The 19,175-nt window shown below is 37.1% G+C and overlaps 1 protein-coding gene across 3 annotated transcripts; it reads right to left on the reverse strand.

Annotated features, from left to right (window-relative positions):
* Positions 1–142: 142 nt before the first annotated feature.
* LOC103716401 (probable apyrase 6) lies at positions 143–17,083 on the reverse strand. 3 transcript variants are annotated; one of them, XM_008804381.4, is made up of 9 exons: positions 16,385–17,083; positions 14,919–15,031; positions 11,228–11,335; positions 9,091–9,145; positions 4,463–4,654; positions 2,261–2,358; positions 1,843–2,039; positions 624–721; positions 143–513 (listed from the first exon to the last, which is right to left on the reverse strand). In XM_008804381.4, exons 1-9 carry the CDS (start codon positions 16,980–16,982, stop codon positions 497–499), a joined length of 1,476 nt encoding a protein of 491 aa, XP_008802603.2. In that variant the 5' UTR covers positions 16,983–17,083; the 3' UTR covers positions 143–496. The 3 variants fall into 3 exon arrangements, with proteins under 3 accessions (XP_008802603.2, XP_008802602.2, XP_008802605.2); XM_008804380.4 differs by having other exon boundaries at positions 143–721; XM_008804383.4 differs by lacking the exons at positions 143–513; positions 624–721; positions 1,843–2,039 and adding an exon at positions 2,065–2,150.
* Between the last annotated feature and the right edge of the window lie 2,092 nt (positions 17,084–19,175).

Consider the following 19,175-nt stretch of genomic DNA (forward strand, 5'->3'; position numbering starts at 1 on the left):
TGTGCGGAGCTAGAGGTATTGAGTAGAGATCATCAAGTTTCTCATAACATTTGAGCGACGCTAATTAAATGCAAATCTAGTTCTATTGTTTTTTTTTTTTTGACCACTATAATGAAATATCTCAAATATCATACATCTCACCTTCAACCAACCAATCTGTTTTACTTTAAAAATGGAAAACATAATTAAAGTTAAGACGTGGCCATCGTAATATTGCTGTTAGTACAATAGGAGGTGCATGTAAACCCCAACTATAGTTTTCCCCCTTTCTTTCTTCTTCTTTTCTTTTTTTTTAAAAAATTTGCAATCTGTGAGATACAGCACAAAAATAATAGCATGACGACGAGGATGAACCATAATGAGCACTAAAATAAATTAAAATATAAATTCAGAAGCAATGTAGATGGAGGCCATCTACCTCTTGTGACTCGAAGCCCTGCTGCAAGAAATATCATCGGTGTTGACCTGTCTTATGATGTAGCGTCCTTTCTCCAAGTCATATATGGTCTTGAGCTGTGGTTTCCTCCATTTCGACACGGTCCATGCTGCCATAATTAGCACAGAAGGGACAACAAATAGAGAGAGAATTGATGAGTCATTGCCGACAATGGCAGTGATCCAACCTGAGTGTTCTGGACTGTGTCTTGGCATCTTCTGCATTATGAAGGCACCCAATGCCCAGTCGAGCGGGATATTACCCACCTGATTTGCAAATCCAATCCTGCAGACAATACAGAGCTGAAGATGCATCAAGTGGTTCAGAGACAGCTGAAGCAGGTTTGTAGCACGCACTTAAAGCCGGAGCACCTGCCAACTTAACTGCTATGACTGGCCTCAGACTACATCTGTACATCAGTAATTCTTTTCTACACAAAGTCACAAACACCACAGTACATTGCACTGCAGACAGATACTGAAAATATTTATTTCCTCAGATCTGCCTTTCTTGGAAACAACAAACTTTCCATTACATGTGACTGAGTTCTTTATTTTCTAAGCCACTTTTCTTGGTGGTTGAAACAGAAGATAAGGTCCTGTTTGGTTGCGAATACATTAGCCCAAATAAATGGGATAGACTAACCTACTTTAACCTGGAGGAAGCTATAGGGTGGAATAGTTTGCTCAGGGTTACATGAAAGGTGCTGTTGTGAACTTGTTTAAATGTCTACTTGCTCTGGAAAAAAGTGGGTGGTTAAAAGGTGTTTGGCAACAATAGCTTGGAGAAAGAAGTTTAAAGGGGTCTTATTCCATCTAAGCCACTAATCAGACACAGCGTAAGGCTGCAACAGGTTGCAGAATAAGCTCATCCAAATTAAATGGGTTAGCTTACTCCTAATCCACTTTACTCCAGAATAAATTACTCCATCAAACAGGGTGGAAAAATTTACTCCAGGATAGGTCGAAAGAGTAGCCTTACACCTTTTAAATGTTCACACTATCCTCGCAATTAATTGGTTACTTTTCTACCATTTGTTGTGTTAAGAGTAGAATCAATGGATTACATAGGTCATTATTCCATTAACCCTCCTTTAATCCCAAACCGAATGCAGCCTAAATGTCCATGCTATCATCAAATGCTGGCCAAAATAAAACCATAGTGTCTGTTTAGCTCAGTAAAAACTGGGCCAATAAAAGAATACCTCATAATAGCACTTTTCAGCTAATATATTCACTAGTATTGTCTGACAGCTAAAAAGTTGAAGATCATATGAAGGGTAATCAAAAAAAATAAAATCCAAGCAACTTGTAAAGTCAAATAGAGAAAAATTGTTGTTTTGCATTCTACCATGAACTAGAATGGATTTGAATCGAGCATTCACATTACATGCGCATAGGGCATACCTTTTTTCGTCCAGAGAAATTCCAAGACTGTCGTGCAGTAGGGCCATGATATATGCTGAAGAGAAACAATAACGCAACAAATCTTCCTCATCCACGGAATGATAAATGCTCTTTAGCTTTAACCAATCTTCACCGCAAAATTGTTCCCCAGCCAACATCAAATCAGAAAGAAATGACGTAGGACCCAGACCAAAGAACTATCAAACAGTAGAAGATAACAAATTGAAGTACAAGGTATATAGGGAATTTATTCAAAGCAAACCAAAGTTTTTATGTGACATAAGCTTCAAGAACATTTTGCAGATATCCTGCAAGCAAGTGTATTGGTTGAATTTGATAGCACACATAGCCCTCCCTCGACATAGAACAGATTATATAGCTGCTCAAGAGAAATGCAAAAAGGCACAATAGAATTCACCTTTGCTGTGTAAAAGAAATTCTCAGTTGCCAACAATTTCCCATGCAATTTAGGTATGAATGCTGATCCCAAGTCGCAGCTTTGATGCAAGCATTTATCTGTATGTAGCCAGAAGATCAAGCAATCTGTTAACTAAATTATGATGCAAGAAAAACTTTTACACAAGGATAGAATCATTTTAAACGGACTAGCAGAGATATTTGCCTATAAGTTTGGAGATATTAAAAAAAAATTATCTGTTTCAACGACATATAGGCCGGTGTATACTGACTACTGATCCATACTGGCATTACCAGATCATACCCGTAAGGTACCGGTAAGGGTAAAGCTGATCCTAGATAGCAGGGTGCTAGAGTTTATGACTAGTAGAGTATGACCCCTGACGCACATGCCTCTAAAATTTTTTTTAAAAAAAGTCAGAGGGTGGGTTTGAACACTTAATCTTATGGTCTATGGCCACGTGCTCTAATCAACAGTTTTAATGCCATGCAGGATTGAGAAAAATATCATGTGGGGCAACATACAATATGTGAAAGGGTTTTTGGGAACTAAAAATTGGAATCACATGAAATGGAGCCACACCAACAGAGGCACTGGAGAAGTTTCAATTTAATATTAGAATGGATACTGTGGACTGAAAATACAGGTTAGTTTGACAAATTATAAGTGGTATCTTCCCTAGCAATGTTTTAAAAATATTTCAATGAAAGAAAGTGAAATATATAAAAAAAAGGCAAGAATTCAAGTGTCAATACATATTGGTCATACCATATGGTACACGCTGGAGCTGGCTAGGCAGAGCACAGGAGGTACATAGCACTGGATCATGCCAACCAGTCTGTTAATTTGTGTTGGTGCATGTCTATCAACAACGGAATTTTTTTAACTTTGTTGCATTGAGCCTTGGCACAGTGGTACCACATGGCACAATACAGTGCGACTTCATACTTTGCCAACCCACGACAGGCATGCGGGTGGCACACGATAGTCTAATCATTGGACAATAGAGGCAAGTGAATTTATCAAGTACCTTAATTTTGATGCACGCATTGCGCATGCCCCCATACCAGAGATTTAAACCAAACAACATAGGCACTTGCAAATGCAATGGGTAAAATGGGATGTCTAAGTCTGAAGATTTTCACATGGAAAAGGTGAACCCCAGTGAGATGTGTGCTTTGGGAAACCCATGAGGCTAATCTTAAGATTCTACTGTAGGAAGAAGTAGATAGCATGCTTTAAGTAGTCCAAAATACTACAAACTCTATTATCAGGTCATACACCTTCATAGTGGATGTCAAAACTAAATATCTATCCTCCATGTCACTGAATTTTGCTTGTTTAAAATGGATTGCATCACCTACAAAGACTATATTACCCCAACTGTTGTTTATTTATTTTAAGAATAAAAACAATATGCTCAAGAGTGGAACAGAGCTGTAGCATATGTTTTCAAAACTTCACATATGATCAAGGAATGAGGTACAGTGCTTTATTGGTCTATACTAGCCGTAATATACCGTGCTAGTCATGGACTGGCAGTTAGTATGCTCATGGTACTACACCATACACAGATGGTAGTTGGTGTCACCTTTTCTATGTTGACACCAAGTACCAAACTGTGTGACCATACAATGCACTCCATACCGATACAAATACTATACTCCGATACCAATACTATACTAACACCTGACTAGTATAGGTACTGGTGCTGATATTCTGAGCCTTGCATATGAGGTTGCCCAGCAAGTCATGGCATGTTATCAAGAATCAACTGCATGCTAACACATAAGTTGAAAGAACATGCGAATCTCATGTGTAAGGTGGTAAAAGCTAATATTTCTGACAAAGGAATGGTAAGGAATGATGACAAATTTAGCATATGTCTGGATGCAATGAAAACTATGTGGCAAACTCATTTTTCTTGGAAAGTCTAGTTTTTCATTTATTTGTATTACTAGAAACTAACAAATTTGGAAACTTATAACTAGTTTCCTAGAAAAATTTTATATTTTCATAGAAAAGTCTTAATTTTCTTTTTCTTTCTTTATGAATTTCCTTGGAACCAAATATACCCTTAGAAGAAAAGGCAATTCATGATCGATTATTAAAAGCACATAGTTATACACAATAAGGAGAAAAGAAATAAAGAAACAACATAAGCACTTGTAGTGCTGAAGGCAACAAGAGAACATATGCTACCTTTTTCTTTCTGTAGCAGCTCCAATGAAGCCAATCTACACTCAGAAAAGTTACCAGTTGCATGGGCCACAGGCCGATATTCAGTCTTTGAATTGAGATCACCAGCAGAAAGTTTCAGTAATTCCACACTATGCGAATGTCCTCTAGGAGTGCAAGGATCTCTATATATTGGCTCCTGGCCAGATTCTGCAGCTGCATTGGAAAAATGTGCCAAGATTTTAAATTGCATCGGAACATATCTACAGAGACCTGGTTTGAACCTCATAAAATTTAGTGTATCTGAACATATCATACTTATACAGCTGCAAATTCCTTCTTTGCCAACAGTAACCACAGTAACAATGGTTAATAAGATGCATCATGTTTTTCTATTGGCATGCTAACTGCATACGGCTTGTTCTTGTAATTTTATTTATCAGCGCATGCATTTTGGTTAATAATTTCCTTAGGTAGCATTTGGCATGGTAGCCTGTTTTCATTTTCAGATTTGTTAAAAACTGAAACCTAGTTTTTGTTTTTTCTTTGGGCAAAGTGAACCTGAATCCTGTTTGATAGGCATTGGATGGTACCAGTGGCAGCCGCAGGGATGATGATGGTGGTGGTGGCGACACTGGTGGCAGGCCAGCAGCGAGGGTAAAAGAGAACCATTTTCTAGTTTTCAAAAAAAACTAGACAATAGTTTTAAAAAATTGGGAACATAAACTCACCTACCAAACAATTTTTAAGCATCAATTATTCTGATTTTGAAAACAAAAAACAGAAAATGAAAACTGGCACCTATGCCTAACAGGGTTGTTTCAACAAAGTCCCACTGAATTTTTTTCTTCAATCACTGAAAGGGGAAATAACTTGAAGATGAAGTCAAAAAATAATAAAATAATGAAATCCAAACTTACATTTTTTAGACCTAGAAGTATACCATCCTGTAAAGAGATTTGCTGTCACCATTCTTAGACATCTTTTAAAAAAGGGATATTTCTCTCTCTAATTAGCCCACCATACAGAAAAAGAACAATAATTCCCCACTTCTTTGCCTTAAGAAACTTGCCCCAACATAAGTAAAGCGACTCAACCTCCGACTAAAATTAAGTTTGCTCTCACCCAAAAACCGCTAAATAACTCCCAAGTTTATTCCATTACAAAGTCCATAAATCTACAATATATAAATAGATGATGAACAAACCTTATTGCCTGATTTGCTAAAGGACACATCCTCCATCATACTCTGAAATTGCTTCTTCAGGTTCACAAAGTGAGCACAAGGCCCCAATAAACCAACTAAAAAACTTGAGTTTTTTAGTATAATGTACAATGTCGTATACAGTCCACGTATGGAGCATATACTATTTACAGGTTGATGACATATAGTAACGTTAAGTGCAGGGTTGCTTGCATAGTTGAAAGATTACATGACAAGCTTGATGCACTCTTGGGGTTTAATAAACAATAATCTTTCCTTATGCAGTTGCTACTACTAGATTAGAAGTCATAGCAAAGTTAAATGTTGCATCTCTTATCATGATCAGATCTCTACCTTCTTCCAAATGCCCTCTCATATGATCTACCTTTTCTCCATATACTCTCTGATCCCTACCTAAACAAATTAGTACCCCTTTCATTTCATAAGTCAAATGCATCCTACTCATCCAAGCTATCTCTTGATTCTTTCGTCCTGTCCTATTTGTGATACATGGGCATTGCAAGCATTGATAATTCCTCCCTAGAGTATATTGATGGATATGGAAATACATCAAGAAAAACAGAGTGGAAGTTTAGCACCTTGTTCATGATATATCACTACATAAGAATGTAATTAGAGGGTTTAAAGAAACTTTATCGTGCCATAATGTGATTCTGAAGTTGAATTTATCATTCTAGGAGATGCTAAGACTGTGAAAGCACATGATCCTCAAAGGTTTACTATCTGGAGCCATATCGGTCCACATGCATGATCCTTGAAGACTTTCTTGGCCTCCAAAATCCAGCTAAATGCAAGCCAAGGGGATGCTTCGACACAAGGAATAGTTCTTTCTCTCTTTTTCTTGGAGTATGCCATCCCCTCTCTTTTCTTTTTCCCTCATGAATTTCCCATGTAACATCATACCCTTTGTCTTCCCTTACTGTTGGATTATATAGTGATAGCCTAGGGCTTGGTGGCGTCCCATAACTTGGGGTGCCAAGTCAATGTCCTAGTTCAACTAGGACACTAGAGAAGGGAAGTGTCCCTTACTTGGGTGCCTCTCCTCTTAGGACTCGAAATCCCTACACGGAGTTCGGCTTCTCTACATAGAGGAGAAAACGGGAGAGGCAGCACGCTTGGGAAAGGGCCACCCCCATTTCCTCTAAACCTTGTCTAACTAGGATTAATCTTGGTCAAAGTCCAAGCCTTGCTTGACTGGACTTGACCGATCTAATTGGGCTCAGCTAGACCCAATTTAAATGTCCATTAAGGCTCTAATCAGAATTTACAATTAGTTAATAACTAAAAGAATAATTAATTACAATACTGTTCTAATTGATAACCATAGATAGCTCGCACATGCTAGATACAATACTGAGACTGGTCAACTTAGGTTCCTTACTTTACCAAAATCCTGCCCTTCCGGTCCATAGTCATATATCAGCAATATGGACTAACATGGGATGTGGTGCCCATATCACATTATCAAACTCCTGATGAGCTAGGATGAAACCAGTGGTCTCTCTATTCTTGCATAAGTCATATGCTGCAATTCGGGGTCATTGAATGACCATTAAGAGCATATGGACTATCAAACCCTTAGTCATGAGATTTCTTGATCTATTAGGGCCTTGAATAATGTCAAACACATTTTAGAGAAAATTGTTTGCATGAAACTTTTTGCAAAATAATTAATTATGAAGTAAAATAGCCTTGCTAATCAATTAATTATTTTTCAAACCTCCAAAACTCCCATGTTTGTTCAAGTCTCTGTCTCGATGTGTACAATGCCTTATGACGGTTCCCACGTTGGATACCTTGATCCTCACTCCCACATGAGCCCAAGAAACCAGTGTGCTTTGTATCAAGGATATAATCCAAGATATCATGAATGATATATGGGTTTGGCCCCAAATTTACTAATTCTCAGAATGCAACAAGGTATCCTGCCTTCAGGTCAAGGGACTATTTACAAGCTACTCACCTGGTTCACACCTCAATCTTGATAATGATTTTAGAGGTGGATTATTGGTAATTTGGTATTGACCATGTAGTGTGATAATGGACCTGAGTGCCGGTGCAACATCACACACCTCGATGGAGGAGGAACCTCACGTAGTCACGGTACACTTAAACAACCATATGGGAGTGAAGCCCAACCATACATGTTGCTATGAACATATTTCAAATGCTTGAAAATTCCAATCCTCCCCATGGTGAAGACTCAGATCACTTGGATAACTCTCCCAGAGCACTCATGGACCGTTTTCTAGCTGTAAAGCCAATATGCGACACATACCCAATATTGTTTATTGATCATGCAAATGAAATATCTATGTTATATTCCAACCAATGTTTAAAATAAAAAACAAATGGCTTTTAGGGCATAAGCTACTCTAACATACATAAAGTAAGCTGGTGGTTTATCAGACATTCTGGTCCATATACAATCTTCTCATCCATGAACAACTTTTCATGCCCATGCACATGCACACATGCAAAAGTGCTAACGAACACATATACATGCATTCACATGTATACACACACATGTCCACTGCTACCTCAAGACCCGCTGCCCCTCTTCACACATCGTCAAAATGTATAGCTATTTTCTCCTCTGTATCTAGAGAAGGTAGACTCGACTATATAAACAATATCCGACAATCCATATTGGAACTAATAAGGGTCATTATGTTAAACTGGACAAATACGTGGGTATTCTGTACTAAAACATGCAAGTTTCAGGTGGCAAAACCATGTACACCATGTAGCAATGATTATGACTACCAAGAGTTCACAAAGATTTAAATTTGGTAACCTAGTGAGTACTTACAACCGCACAATTCTTTCACTGGCTGCAACCAAACAGCATCAAACATAAGGATCCATTTCCAACTACAGATATTTTTCTCATTCTTATTAGCTCAATGCGTAACCTAATTTGCTGATGTTTTTGAACTATATCTATACTCATAAGGGCAATCAGAAGTTCAAATTCCTCCAACAAAGAAAAGCACCCATTCATTCTAATTAACCAGAATTTTATCCCAAGGCCAGCTAATCACTTCAGCAATTTAATCAGTCACACTACCATTGTGAAGTGTGAGTCATGCCATATGAGAAACTCCAATACGGAAACTATTTCTTCAAAAGTTACAGCTTCTGGTAATTTTATTTATTTTTGTAAATCATAATAGCCATTTTAGAATTATCAAGGAGGCACAGCTTTAAAATTGAACTATTGAGCCCAGACATTAAGCAATATTATATAAAATTTATTTGAACAATTAAGAACAAGAGAAAAATAATTAAATACAAAAATTGGTCATCCATAGTTGCTCGTGCAGCCAATGAACCAATTTCATTTAACTTTTATTGAGAATAATACCAAACGAAGAAACAGCTTACATCTTTCTCCCAAAAAACAGAAAGAAAAGAAACAACTTACATGATTTCAGGACTCTTGAGCTAAGCAATTCATGAAGTGCCTCGTATGCCACATTCTGTAGAATGACACAAATTATAACACTACCAAATATGAGATTTTGATGAAGATACATAAGGTATATAATTCAAACATAGACATATTGTACTACTGACTGAGTGGATAAAATTATGGGTTAGTAATGTCCATCCAGAAGATTTAAATGAATCATAGTCACATAGAGTGACACTGAGTTGCAAATCCGTGAAGAAACATAATTTCAAGAACAGCAGAGTGAAACTCCATAAGATCTTTTAGATGCTTTGCTGGCGCTGAAAACACACAAATCTACTTTAGAACATACACACAATTAAAGATATAGTCTGTGCCACTCAAACAAATAAGGATAAGCTGAACCTCACAAGTTGGAAGTGAATTTGTAAACAAGAGACTTAAATGGAGGGAGCCAAGACATCACAACCCAGTACATAGAAGCTATTGGTTTCAATGTGGAAAATTGTGAAAAAAATCACTGCATTGTAGAATATACAAATAATTTTAGAAACGGACCATTTGGATGAGACATGTGATCAATGATCTCCAATTCATCTAAAATCACATGAATTGGATTTGCACATGGCTATATAGTTATTAAGATGGTTGACAATTCCCCAGAAAATATGGTAACTTATAAAGTTGCATCAGAGATCCAGCCATATAAAACCCAGGAACTGAGACATATAGCCTAATTGACTTGATTTTTTTGGATGGAGAAGTCTCTAACCTGTGTTTGGAGACAAGAGTGCCACAGTATTGTTCTGAGTTATATTAAACTATTCAGTATGATATAAAATCATCCCTTTGATGTTTAAAATTTGCTGTAATATTAGGTTTACCTCAACAAACCAGCTTCACACGAAGGAAAAAATGTAGGCTTTTGATAATCTATTAATTACCGAGCAGTAAAACTAAAGATTCTAATAATGCTTCTTGCTGTGAATTTGACTCTAGCAAAGCCTTGCTGATGATGTACCCTGAAGTTCTTAAAGTGGAAGCCTATCAAGACTTCTTGATCCATTGTTGGGTAAATAGACACTTCTTATTCTTGTTCAAAAACAGATGGCACACATCTATGTGCATCTTCTACATCCTTGGTTGGCTATTTCATATCATGAAAACACAAAAATAACATAGGGGAAAGATCAATGTCTTAAATGCTGGCTCCAAACCGTATATTGGTTTTCAATTGGAATGATAAAGTATCAATACAGTACTAGTACCAAGACTACAAGAACCAGAATGAAACAAAAGCAACCAGTAAAGACCAGTACGGTTGGTATATACCAGTCCAATCGGTTTCAACATCTCCAGGCCCGTAACAGTACCAGTTTTCTGTCGGAATGGTATAATACCAGTGGTACCATCCTCTTTCAACGGTATGAGCAACCATGGAAAAAATTGAAGTGTGAGGACCAAATTTGATTCATTTATCAACAATTCCAAGTTGATTATCATCAAATTAAATTCCTTACTTTGCAAGACATGTACAAGAATTGCTTTACATGATGAGTTCCCTGAGTATGAGATAAATTTTCGAATCTTTTTGCAAATGAAAGACACAAGAATGTGAATAGATTTGGTTTAAGTCTCAGATTTAATCATGAGTGCCTTTCTTGCTTCCATTGTTGCAAGTAGTGTTTATTCTTTTCTAGTCACATCAAGTCCCCCCCCCAAAACCAGAAATGATTAATTGCCCCAAGATTGTCTCATATGTCCTAATTCCTACAGCTAATTTGATCATTGAAGGCTTTCAATTTGTTGCAACACAATTTTAAAGCATTATCTAAGTTTTACTACGTCAGCTTTTCTCCTAACAACAAACTACTATACATGATGAATTAACATTTACTTATGAGGAAGCCCTGCCTAAATCAAGGTGAGGGCGGGAATAAAGCCAGGTCACTGGTATCCAACACATGGTGACTTTTACCAACTCAAACAGTTGGCACCCTCAGATAATGAATTTATATGAGAAACAGATTAAGCTACAGTGGACCTATGGTACAGTAGTAGGGTGAATGCAATATGCAAATACACAGAATGCTCAATGTGCACAAAGCTTTAGCCTGACGGTACTTAATTCACTTGGAAGAAAAATCACCTGACCAAGATGGAGAAAGCTGTGGCTATACAGATTGTATGTGGTTTCCCTAAACTTAAGCACATGCGAGAACTCTGGAGGCAGAGGTTCACTTGAAACAAATGTTACCTAACATGAAGGAGAGTTAATCATAAATCAAGTAGATTAAATAAAGGCAATAATCTTAATATTGAACATTATAACAATGCACTTGCAACATAAAGTTATGTACAGGAAAGTTAGATATGAAGAAAAAATATAAGCCCCAGTGAAGAACAGCTATCTTAAGAACTACAAATTAGCATAACCATATAAAGTGGCTAATCAGTAATTGCAATATCCTCAAATAACAGAAAATTAAGATAAAAATGATCATCATGACCAACAAAGACATCACCAAGATTGGCACAAGCAATGAATCCACTAGAAAATATTTTCTGGTTTTATTGAAAACTCTAGGTATGCCTCATTGACTACTAGATCACGGATGGTTTGCATGTATCGACTTTCCATATAAGCAAATTTGGGGTGCCAATGAACATAAAGACACAGAAATAAGGGCGTATTTGGTTCGCAACAGGAATCGGAATGGATTGGAATAAAAATCGAAATAGCCATATCCCTCGGCGTGTTTGGTTCGTGACCAGAATCAGAATGAAATTTGAATACTAGGAGAGAGTAGGGATTGGGTTTTGGGGGATTGGAGCATTCCCATTTTCTTCTAAAATCGAAATGGGAATGGGACTCCGTCCAACCACACAGCTGGAATGGTAGTCACTCATTCTCATTCCCATTCCAGAGTCCAACTCTCCCTAACCAAACATGTCGTAAGTGCCTTGGTAGACATGTTTTATACTCGTATAACACAAATAGTTCAAAGTTTCACCTACACCTCCAAACCCAAACCAATAATCCAATCTACAAGTAGGGTTTGTCTCAAAGTTAAAAGCCTAGATTTGATATATGCATGGTTGTTACTTGTTTGTTTTAAATCTATGCTTCCTTCATCAAATTTTTGGAAGCATTTTCTCTATACAAGACTTAGACTTTCCAGGTTTTCAGAACATCTGAAAGCACTATGATGTTAGACTACAGAGATTCACAGGAAAAGTAATGGCATAGGTCTAGCTATCCTAGAACTCAATTTTAGACATCTATCATCATAAGTTAAAGGTAATAGTAATATAGTGCACTATAAACATAAACTTTTAAACAATTTTATTTTTAAAAACAATCTTTGAATTGTTTCAATGTGAAAGTGAAGCTATTGAAAGAATACATCTAAAGGTCCTAAACAGTATAATATATAATTATGGAATCTGTGCTATTTAGTACTCTTGAATGATTTAATTTTTTCACCTTTCCTTTAATTTGGTTAGCTGACCCCAAATAATTGGGTCTAGGATTGATAGTTATGGTTATGTTTTTTTTTTTCCAGATTTTTCTTAATTTAGTTGGCATTTTTGAATTTCTTTATAAGTTTGAACCTAAAATGATACTCATCTGGTCTAGGTGCTTTGAAACCACAAAATGTTGGATATGGTGACATAGAGAACTGTGTCAACTGTATGACAGCATTGCAATACATACAGCCCATCAATGTGGACCCTAATAAACACACATTATTTGCATGCATCCAATTGGTTAGTAAACAATTTCATTGACACCATACTATTTAATTAATCTCGGTAGTTTGCACATTCATTAATTATATAGTATCCACAAACAATGGCCAAAAGACTGATCCACCAAAGAATCTTCTTGATAGAAAAAAAGAGGAAGCTATCAGCTATTGTAATGTGCATAAATTGAAAGTATAGCCACCTATGACATGTTAAGATAGTTTTCCAGTAGGCAAAATGAACAGATTACTACAAGATTCTAACAAAGATAATACTTAGAAGTGGTGAAAAATTTCCCAGCTTGATCCTAATTTTGGTGTGGGACAAAGAGAAAGAGCATTAAGGAAAGAAAAGTTAAAAAAAGAATTAATGCACTGCTCATATGAACACCTTTAAGGATCGAATTTTCTTATAAAACTTCCTCTACTATAGTGTATCCAAAAGGCAAAAGAACTTTCCCATCTTTAACTCTAATTATTCCTACTAAACAACAAAGCCTAGATCAAACTCCTAGAGACTCTTAAAGAACAAATTACAAACCATCTAATGGAAACTTAAAAGAGCATAGGTAAATAGACCCTAAAAGAAAACCCCCATGCCAAAGAACAAACCTGATATGAACCTATGAATCTATGATTACTTATCTACCCAAGTTGAGCTGATTTTGAATATGTATCCACATATCTAAAAGAACCCTGAACACCCAAGAAGGCTTTAGCAGAAGAAATCTAGTCTCTCTCCCCAGAATCAGTACCACAAAGTGATGCAATATTAACCACCAGCAAGTATCCATAATTTCTTACAAATAAGATCCACACCGTTCTAAGTAAATCATTATTAAACCCCTTCAAAGTATCAATCCCCATTGATCAGAGTCTACGAAGTAGGTTCTATTAGTAGGTATCTTAATTCTTAATCAGATTGTTACTGCCACAATTACTAGGGTTTCATCTCATCTGTTTTTAATTACATAAAATTACAGCAACTTAATTGTTTTAGGAAGCAAGAAGAGGTAACATTGTTATTGTATATTAACCACTAAGCCATATCTCTCTTAGAAGGGGTAACTTTAGAAATAATCCATTAAATTCGGGAATGTAATATAACCAATTTTTAACCTAATGTAAATCCTTTGGAATCGGTACTAAGTCACATACAGAAGGCATCTCTGGACAAGAAAAGCGCATTGTGGCTTGAGATTAAACCTAGATGGTTAAACTTACCTACTTGGTTATCTAGTTCCCGCTCATGCAACCAAGTAGCAATCCTCCAATATTTTACTAGGAACAAGTCTATGCAAAAGGGAAGAAAGACAAGGGGATTGCAACTATCTCTAAGGCACAACTTATAAAACAAAGAGCTATACTGGAATGTGATAATTTTCCACTGATATTTATTTTATAAATAGTTTTAGAATACAATGGAATTTTGGAAAAGAAGAAATAATAGAATCGATAGACTTGACCTAGTAAAAAGGCCTAGTGAGATGAGATAAAAAGAAAAATTAATTTTCATATGCCATACCAAGATATGATGCAAGTTCAGCTTCAAAAAAGAAGGTGGACTAAGAAAGGTATGAATCATGCAAAAGAAAAACATTTCTCAAAATTGATATGCCATACGAAGATATGATGCAACTTTGATTTCGGCAAAGGTGAACTTAGTAACCTAGAAGTCATATATTGCACCACAATACTGACAACAATATGGTGCTCCAGCCACTTGCAAGAGGATGGAAAATCAGTGCCAAAAAATCTATCTGTTTTTTTTTTAAAGATAAAAAAAGATCCTCCATGCCTACTTTCCACTAAAAGGATATTTTACAAATAAAAAAATTTAGGTCATGTTCTTTAATTTATCCAGTTTATTTTATTACTATTTGTAGAACCTAATCCTTCTTTATTGCAGCAATTAATCATTTATAAAAAAAGAAAAATTATTAGTTGTATAGAAAAATTCAAAGATATTTTCCAGATAAACAAATCAAGTCACATTAACTAATAGTGATGATCAGAAATATCACTTTTGAAAGATGAGACCTTATGTAGATGGATAAATTCACTGAAGATATCGAAGGGCAAAATGAAAACCTGAGCTGAAGCCCCACCAAGCTCAACTATCCCAGTAGTTTTTTCTGGATCGCCTCCTAAAGAACCCAAGGCATAGTTTGCAGCAACCCATGCATAGATGCCTTCATCAGATCCTGGAACAATATTCCCATGCACAGTTGAGTAATAAAGTAGATAGCAGCCTAGCACTGAAAAGCAACTAAACTTCAAGTGAATGAAGATTCTTAACTTCTCAAAGTAAACAAGGCAGGAAATTCAGCAAATGGAAGGTTGGTCTCATTGAATTTTGCTAACCTTGATTCCAAGGCTACATGAAAGGATAGGATCATAAAGTTTCAGCTGAATTTTGAAACCAATAATGAAACAATTTGGTTTGCCTGGAGCTAACCTGAAACAAGGGTTGGTTTTGGAGTCTCACCTGAAAGGCTAGCCCAAATTTGACCAAAAAGGTCAAATCTACTGTATGTCAGTGATCTGTGCCATTCTTTTGCCACATCTTCATTTCGTCAATTTCTCAGAAGCATTTTCTTAAAATTAAACTGAATTTGCTAGTTTCAAGATTTGGAAATGTTGTAATACTGAATTTGCATTAGAAAAATCAAGCAATTTTTAAAATAAGTTAGACCATTCTAATCTTAAATCTCATAGAAGTATTTCTTATGCATTAGATTGTAATCAAATTATACACTGATATATAACATACAGATAATGTGAAACATGGTTTTGGACTTTTAAAGAAAAATATTATATTTTGGTTATTTCAGCATAAGACCACTTAAACTGTATGCCTATTGATCAAAGAAAATTGATAAATTTTCAAACATGTAGTTTCTTGACTCATTTTTTTTATTTTTTAATATTTCCTCAAACTTTACTGTTTTTGAAACTTTCAGTTTTTTGGCTGAAACTGCTAAAACTAAAGGGAAGCTGTGAAACTCAGAATTTGGCTCTCTCAAAATTGAAACTGAGCTCCAACTGCCTGGTCCGGACAAGTTATGGAACATGGGATGCTTACACCGCAAATTACCCAAGGATGTCAGAGGTAAGCTCATGTACATGATAGCTCAAAAAGGAAATTGTCCGCAATTGTTGAAATCTGAAGCATCTCCAGCAATTGAGATAATAGGAATGATTTGGTCTCTTTCTAGCACCATAACACTACTTGAAGATGAAATTATACTCATTTTCACTTTAACAGCTACAGCTTACAAGCACCACTTAACTCCAAAAGGACATAATGGGCAGTAGTGAACCATCGTAAACCTCCATCCAACAACCCATTTACGTTACTCATACAAGCATCTAAAGCACTTATATTGTTATAGCCAAAAAGTGGTGCATTCTGATACCAACATTCAAAAACCAGCATCACAAATTCAAAATCTAAATTTTTAAGAACTTCCGGCTGACCTTTCTCATCGTTAACACTGGAAAAAAACAGCATCCTAAAACAAAGTTGAAAAGAAACTGAGATATAAATCACCTGCCTGAGATCACAGTGGCCCAATCATCCTGGAATTGAAGTACGGACGACCTCAGAACTTTCCGGCAAGAGTCCAAAATCCTCTCCGCAACCCCAACATCAAGCAACCGCAAGCCTGCCGTGGCCATGAGCCTAATTTCGGTCTCGCCCCACTGATTCCTCGGCACTCTCCCCTTCCCAAATTCCAGCAGCTCCACCAGCGATCTCCTCGCGCCCTCCGGATTCCCCGAGTAAGCCGAGAGCCCCGGGCTCACCTTCATCGACGCCATCACCCCAAAATCGAGCACTGGCATCGCCCCCCGCCTGTTGGAATACCTGAAGACATGGATCCGAGTCCCGGTACTCCCGCCATCTATAATAATCCCGAATTTCGAAGAGCCGGAGATCCTCGATACGTGAAAGAGGCCGAGGAGCACGGCCGCGGCGGCTGCCGCGGCGAGGAAGAACCGGATGCCGGTGCGGTGGTTCTTGGGGCCCTGGGAATAGATCCGGGGTGCGAAGGAGAGGCGGGCGGGGGGAGGGCGGAGCTGGGGCTTGGGCGCGTCCATGCTGCTGGCCGAGTCGGGATCGATTGCCGGGGGCCGGGCATTCGATCGGCGCATCAAACTACGGGGCGAGATTGAGATCTAGGGTTTGATCGTCGGGAATTCTAGGGTTTTGGGGGGCGACGGGAGGAGGGGGAGGTGTTGGGGTTCTTCTAGGGTTTGGCCCCCTCGCCGGCGCCGCCCTGCTCACCATGCGCCGCCGTGGCCGGCGGGGGGGAAGAATCTTGGGCTTTTCTGCTTTGTAGGGGCCGGAATCGATGGCTTTATTGCTCCGGCAACTCGAGATTCGAGTACGTGGGCGATGGAGGCAGCCCCGATGAACTACAATGTCGATGGGTTCTGAAACTAATTTTTGTTTGGAATAAGGATCCACGAATAATTTTATTTTTCAGGGTGTCACCGAGGTTCGTTGCAGAGCTCGCGCGAGTACAGGCATTGGAGTTCAACCCCTCTTCAGATAGACCTCTGACAGCTCGGGACACCTGGGGTTCCTTCCCTGCTTCGGCAGCTCCTCAGCTGGTGTTCTTCACCTGGGAGCCCCCATCCCCGAGTTTCCTCAAGGTCAACTTCGACGGATCGGTCCTGGATGGAGGTTCGCGAGGTGGTGCGGGTTTTGTGATACGGGACCCGCACTCCAGAGTGGTGGCAGCAGGTGGCTGTCAGTTATTCGGCACATCAGTTCCCGAGGCAGAGCTACGAGCTGCCTGGGCAGGTATTCGATGTGCGAGGCAGGTACTGCAGGCTGGATCGATTGTCTTGGAGGGCGACTCGGCTACAGTCATCAGCTGGATCCGGGCGAAGCTGAGGGGTGAGGGCTTAGACCACCCCTTGGTTCGGGATATTGGGATGATGTGTGGGGTTGGGGTGGCCATCCAGGCCAAGCATGTATTCAGAGAAGCCAATTGGGCAGCTGACTGGGTGGCTGCCTTCGCGGCTCATCATTCAGGGTACACCTTTTGGTTGGGGGAGGGAGAGTTGCCACTGGCTCTCCGTGAGCTAGTGTTTTTTGACTTTATTGGGTATATTCGTACACGTACTGTATGAGAACCCGTTTTCAGCAAAAAAAAAAAATAAATAATTTTATTTTTTAAGTTTTACATGGTGACCAAGGAAAGGTTAGAAAATTCTTATAGGAGAGTGCCTTGAATGAGATTTGCGGTGAACATAAATGGGGCGTTTTTACATAGATACCCTTTTCATACCGAATTTTGTATAAATACCTTTCTAAAATTGATATTCATGCAAATATCAATTTTAAAAAGATATTCATGCAAAATTCAATACTTATGAGCATATGCATGCAAAAAAAACTCATATAAACACTAAATGTTCAATTGGGATATTGTAGTGGCTGTATCTTGGACAATAAACATATATAAAGAGATGTTATTAAATATATATATATATATATATATATATATTCTTCTAAATATTAGAGTTTATATTCATATATTTTTAAAATTAATATTTGCATGTATCCTTATCAAACACTTGTTTGTATGTATATTCTTCTTTTTTTCTTTTTTTTTCTGTATGTATCCATGTAATATGTCATCTGACGTAGAAAGTTAGCAGTTTAAAATTAAAACAACGAAAATATCCTTAACGGATAAACATGCAAAAAAATTGTTTATAAGGGTATTTTATATTGTATTTTAAATTATATAACTATTTATATGATCAAAAATTAATATTATAAATTATTTATTTTAATACTAATATAAATATTTTTAATCTTTATAAGAATATAATAATTTTATAATATAATCATATTTGATATAATTATATCTTATATTTTCTTCATAAATATTATTATAATATAATAATGTTGATGATCATAATATATTGTACAATAATCTAATATAATATAATATTATTATAATATTATGCTTTCAAAAACTAGTATTATAAAGTATTGTTAGCTTATAAATTATTTTTAATTTTTTTGAAAAATTCTATTGTAGGGAACAAAACTAAGTTTCTCAGGTAAACTTTTATCCCAAAAAAAAAACTTTCCTACACATCTCGAGCAAAGCTTTTGCCTAAAAGCTCCAGATTAGAGTTTTTCTTATTAGAACTTTTAGCTTTTGGAAGAGTAAGAAAGTTATTTCAAAATTTTTACCAAACATCTCAAAATCATCTAAAAGAGCTTCCTGCCTTTCAAGAACTGCTTTTTGGCCCTTCAAAAGCCATACTAAATGGGGCCTAAGTTTTTTTTCTTTTTTGGTTTAAAACAAAAAAGAGAGATTT

This window comes from Phoenix dactylifera, chromosome 15 (genome assembly GCF_009389715.1).
Source record: "Phoenix dactylifera cultivar Barhee BC4 chromosome 15, palm_55x_up_171113_PBpolish2nd_filt_p, whole genome shotgun sequence".
NCBI lineage: Eukaryota > Viridiplantae > Streptophyta > Magnoliopsida > Arecales > Arecaceae > Phoenix > Phoenix dactylifera.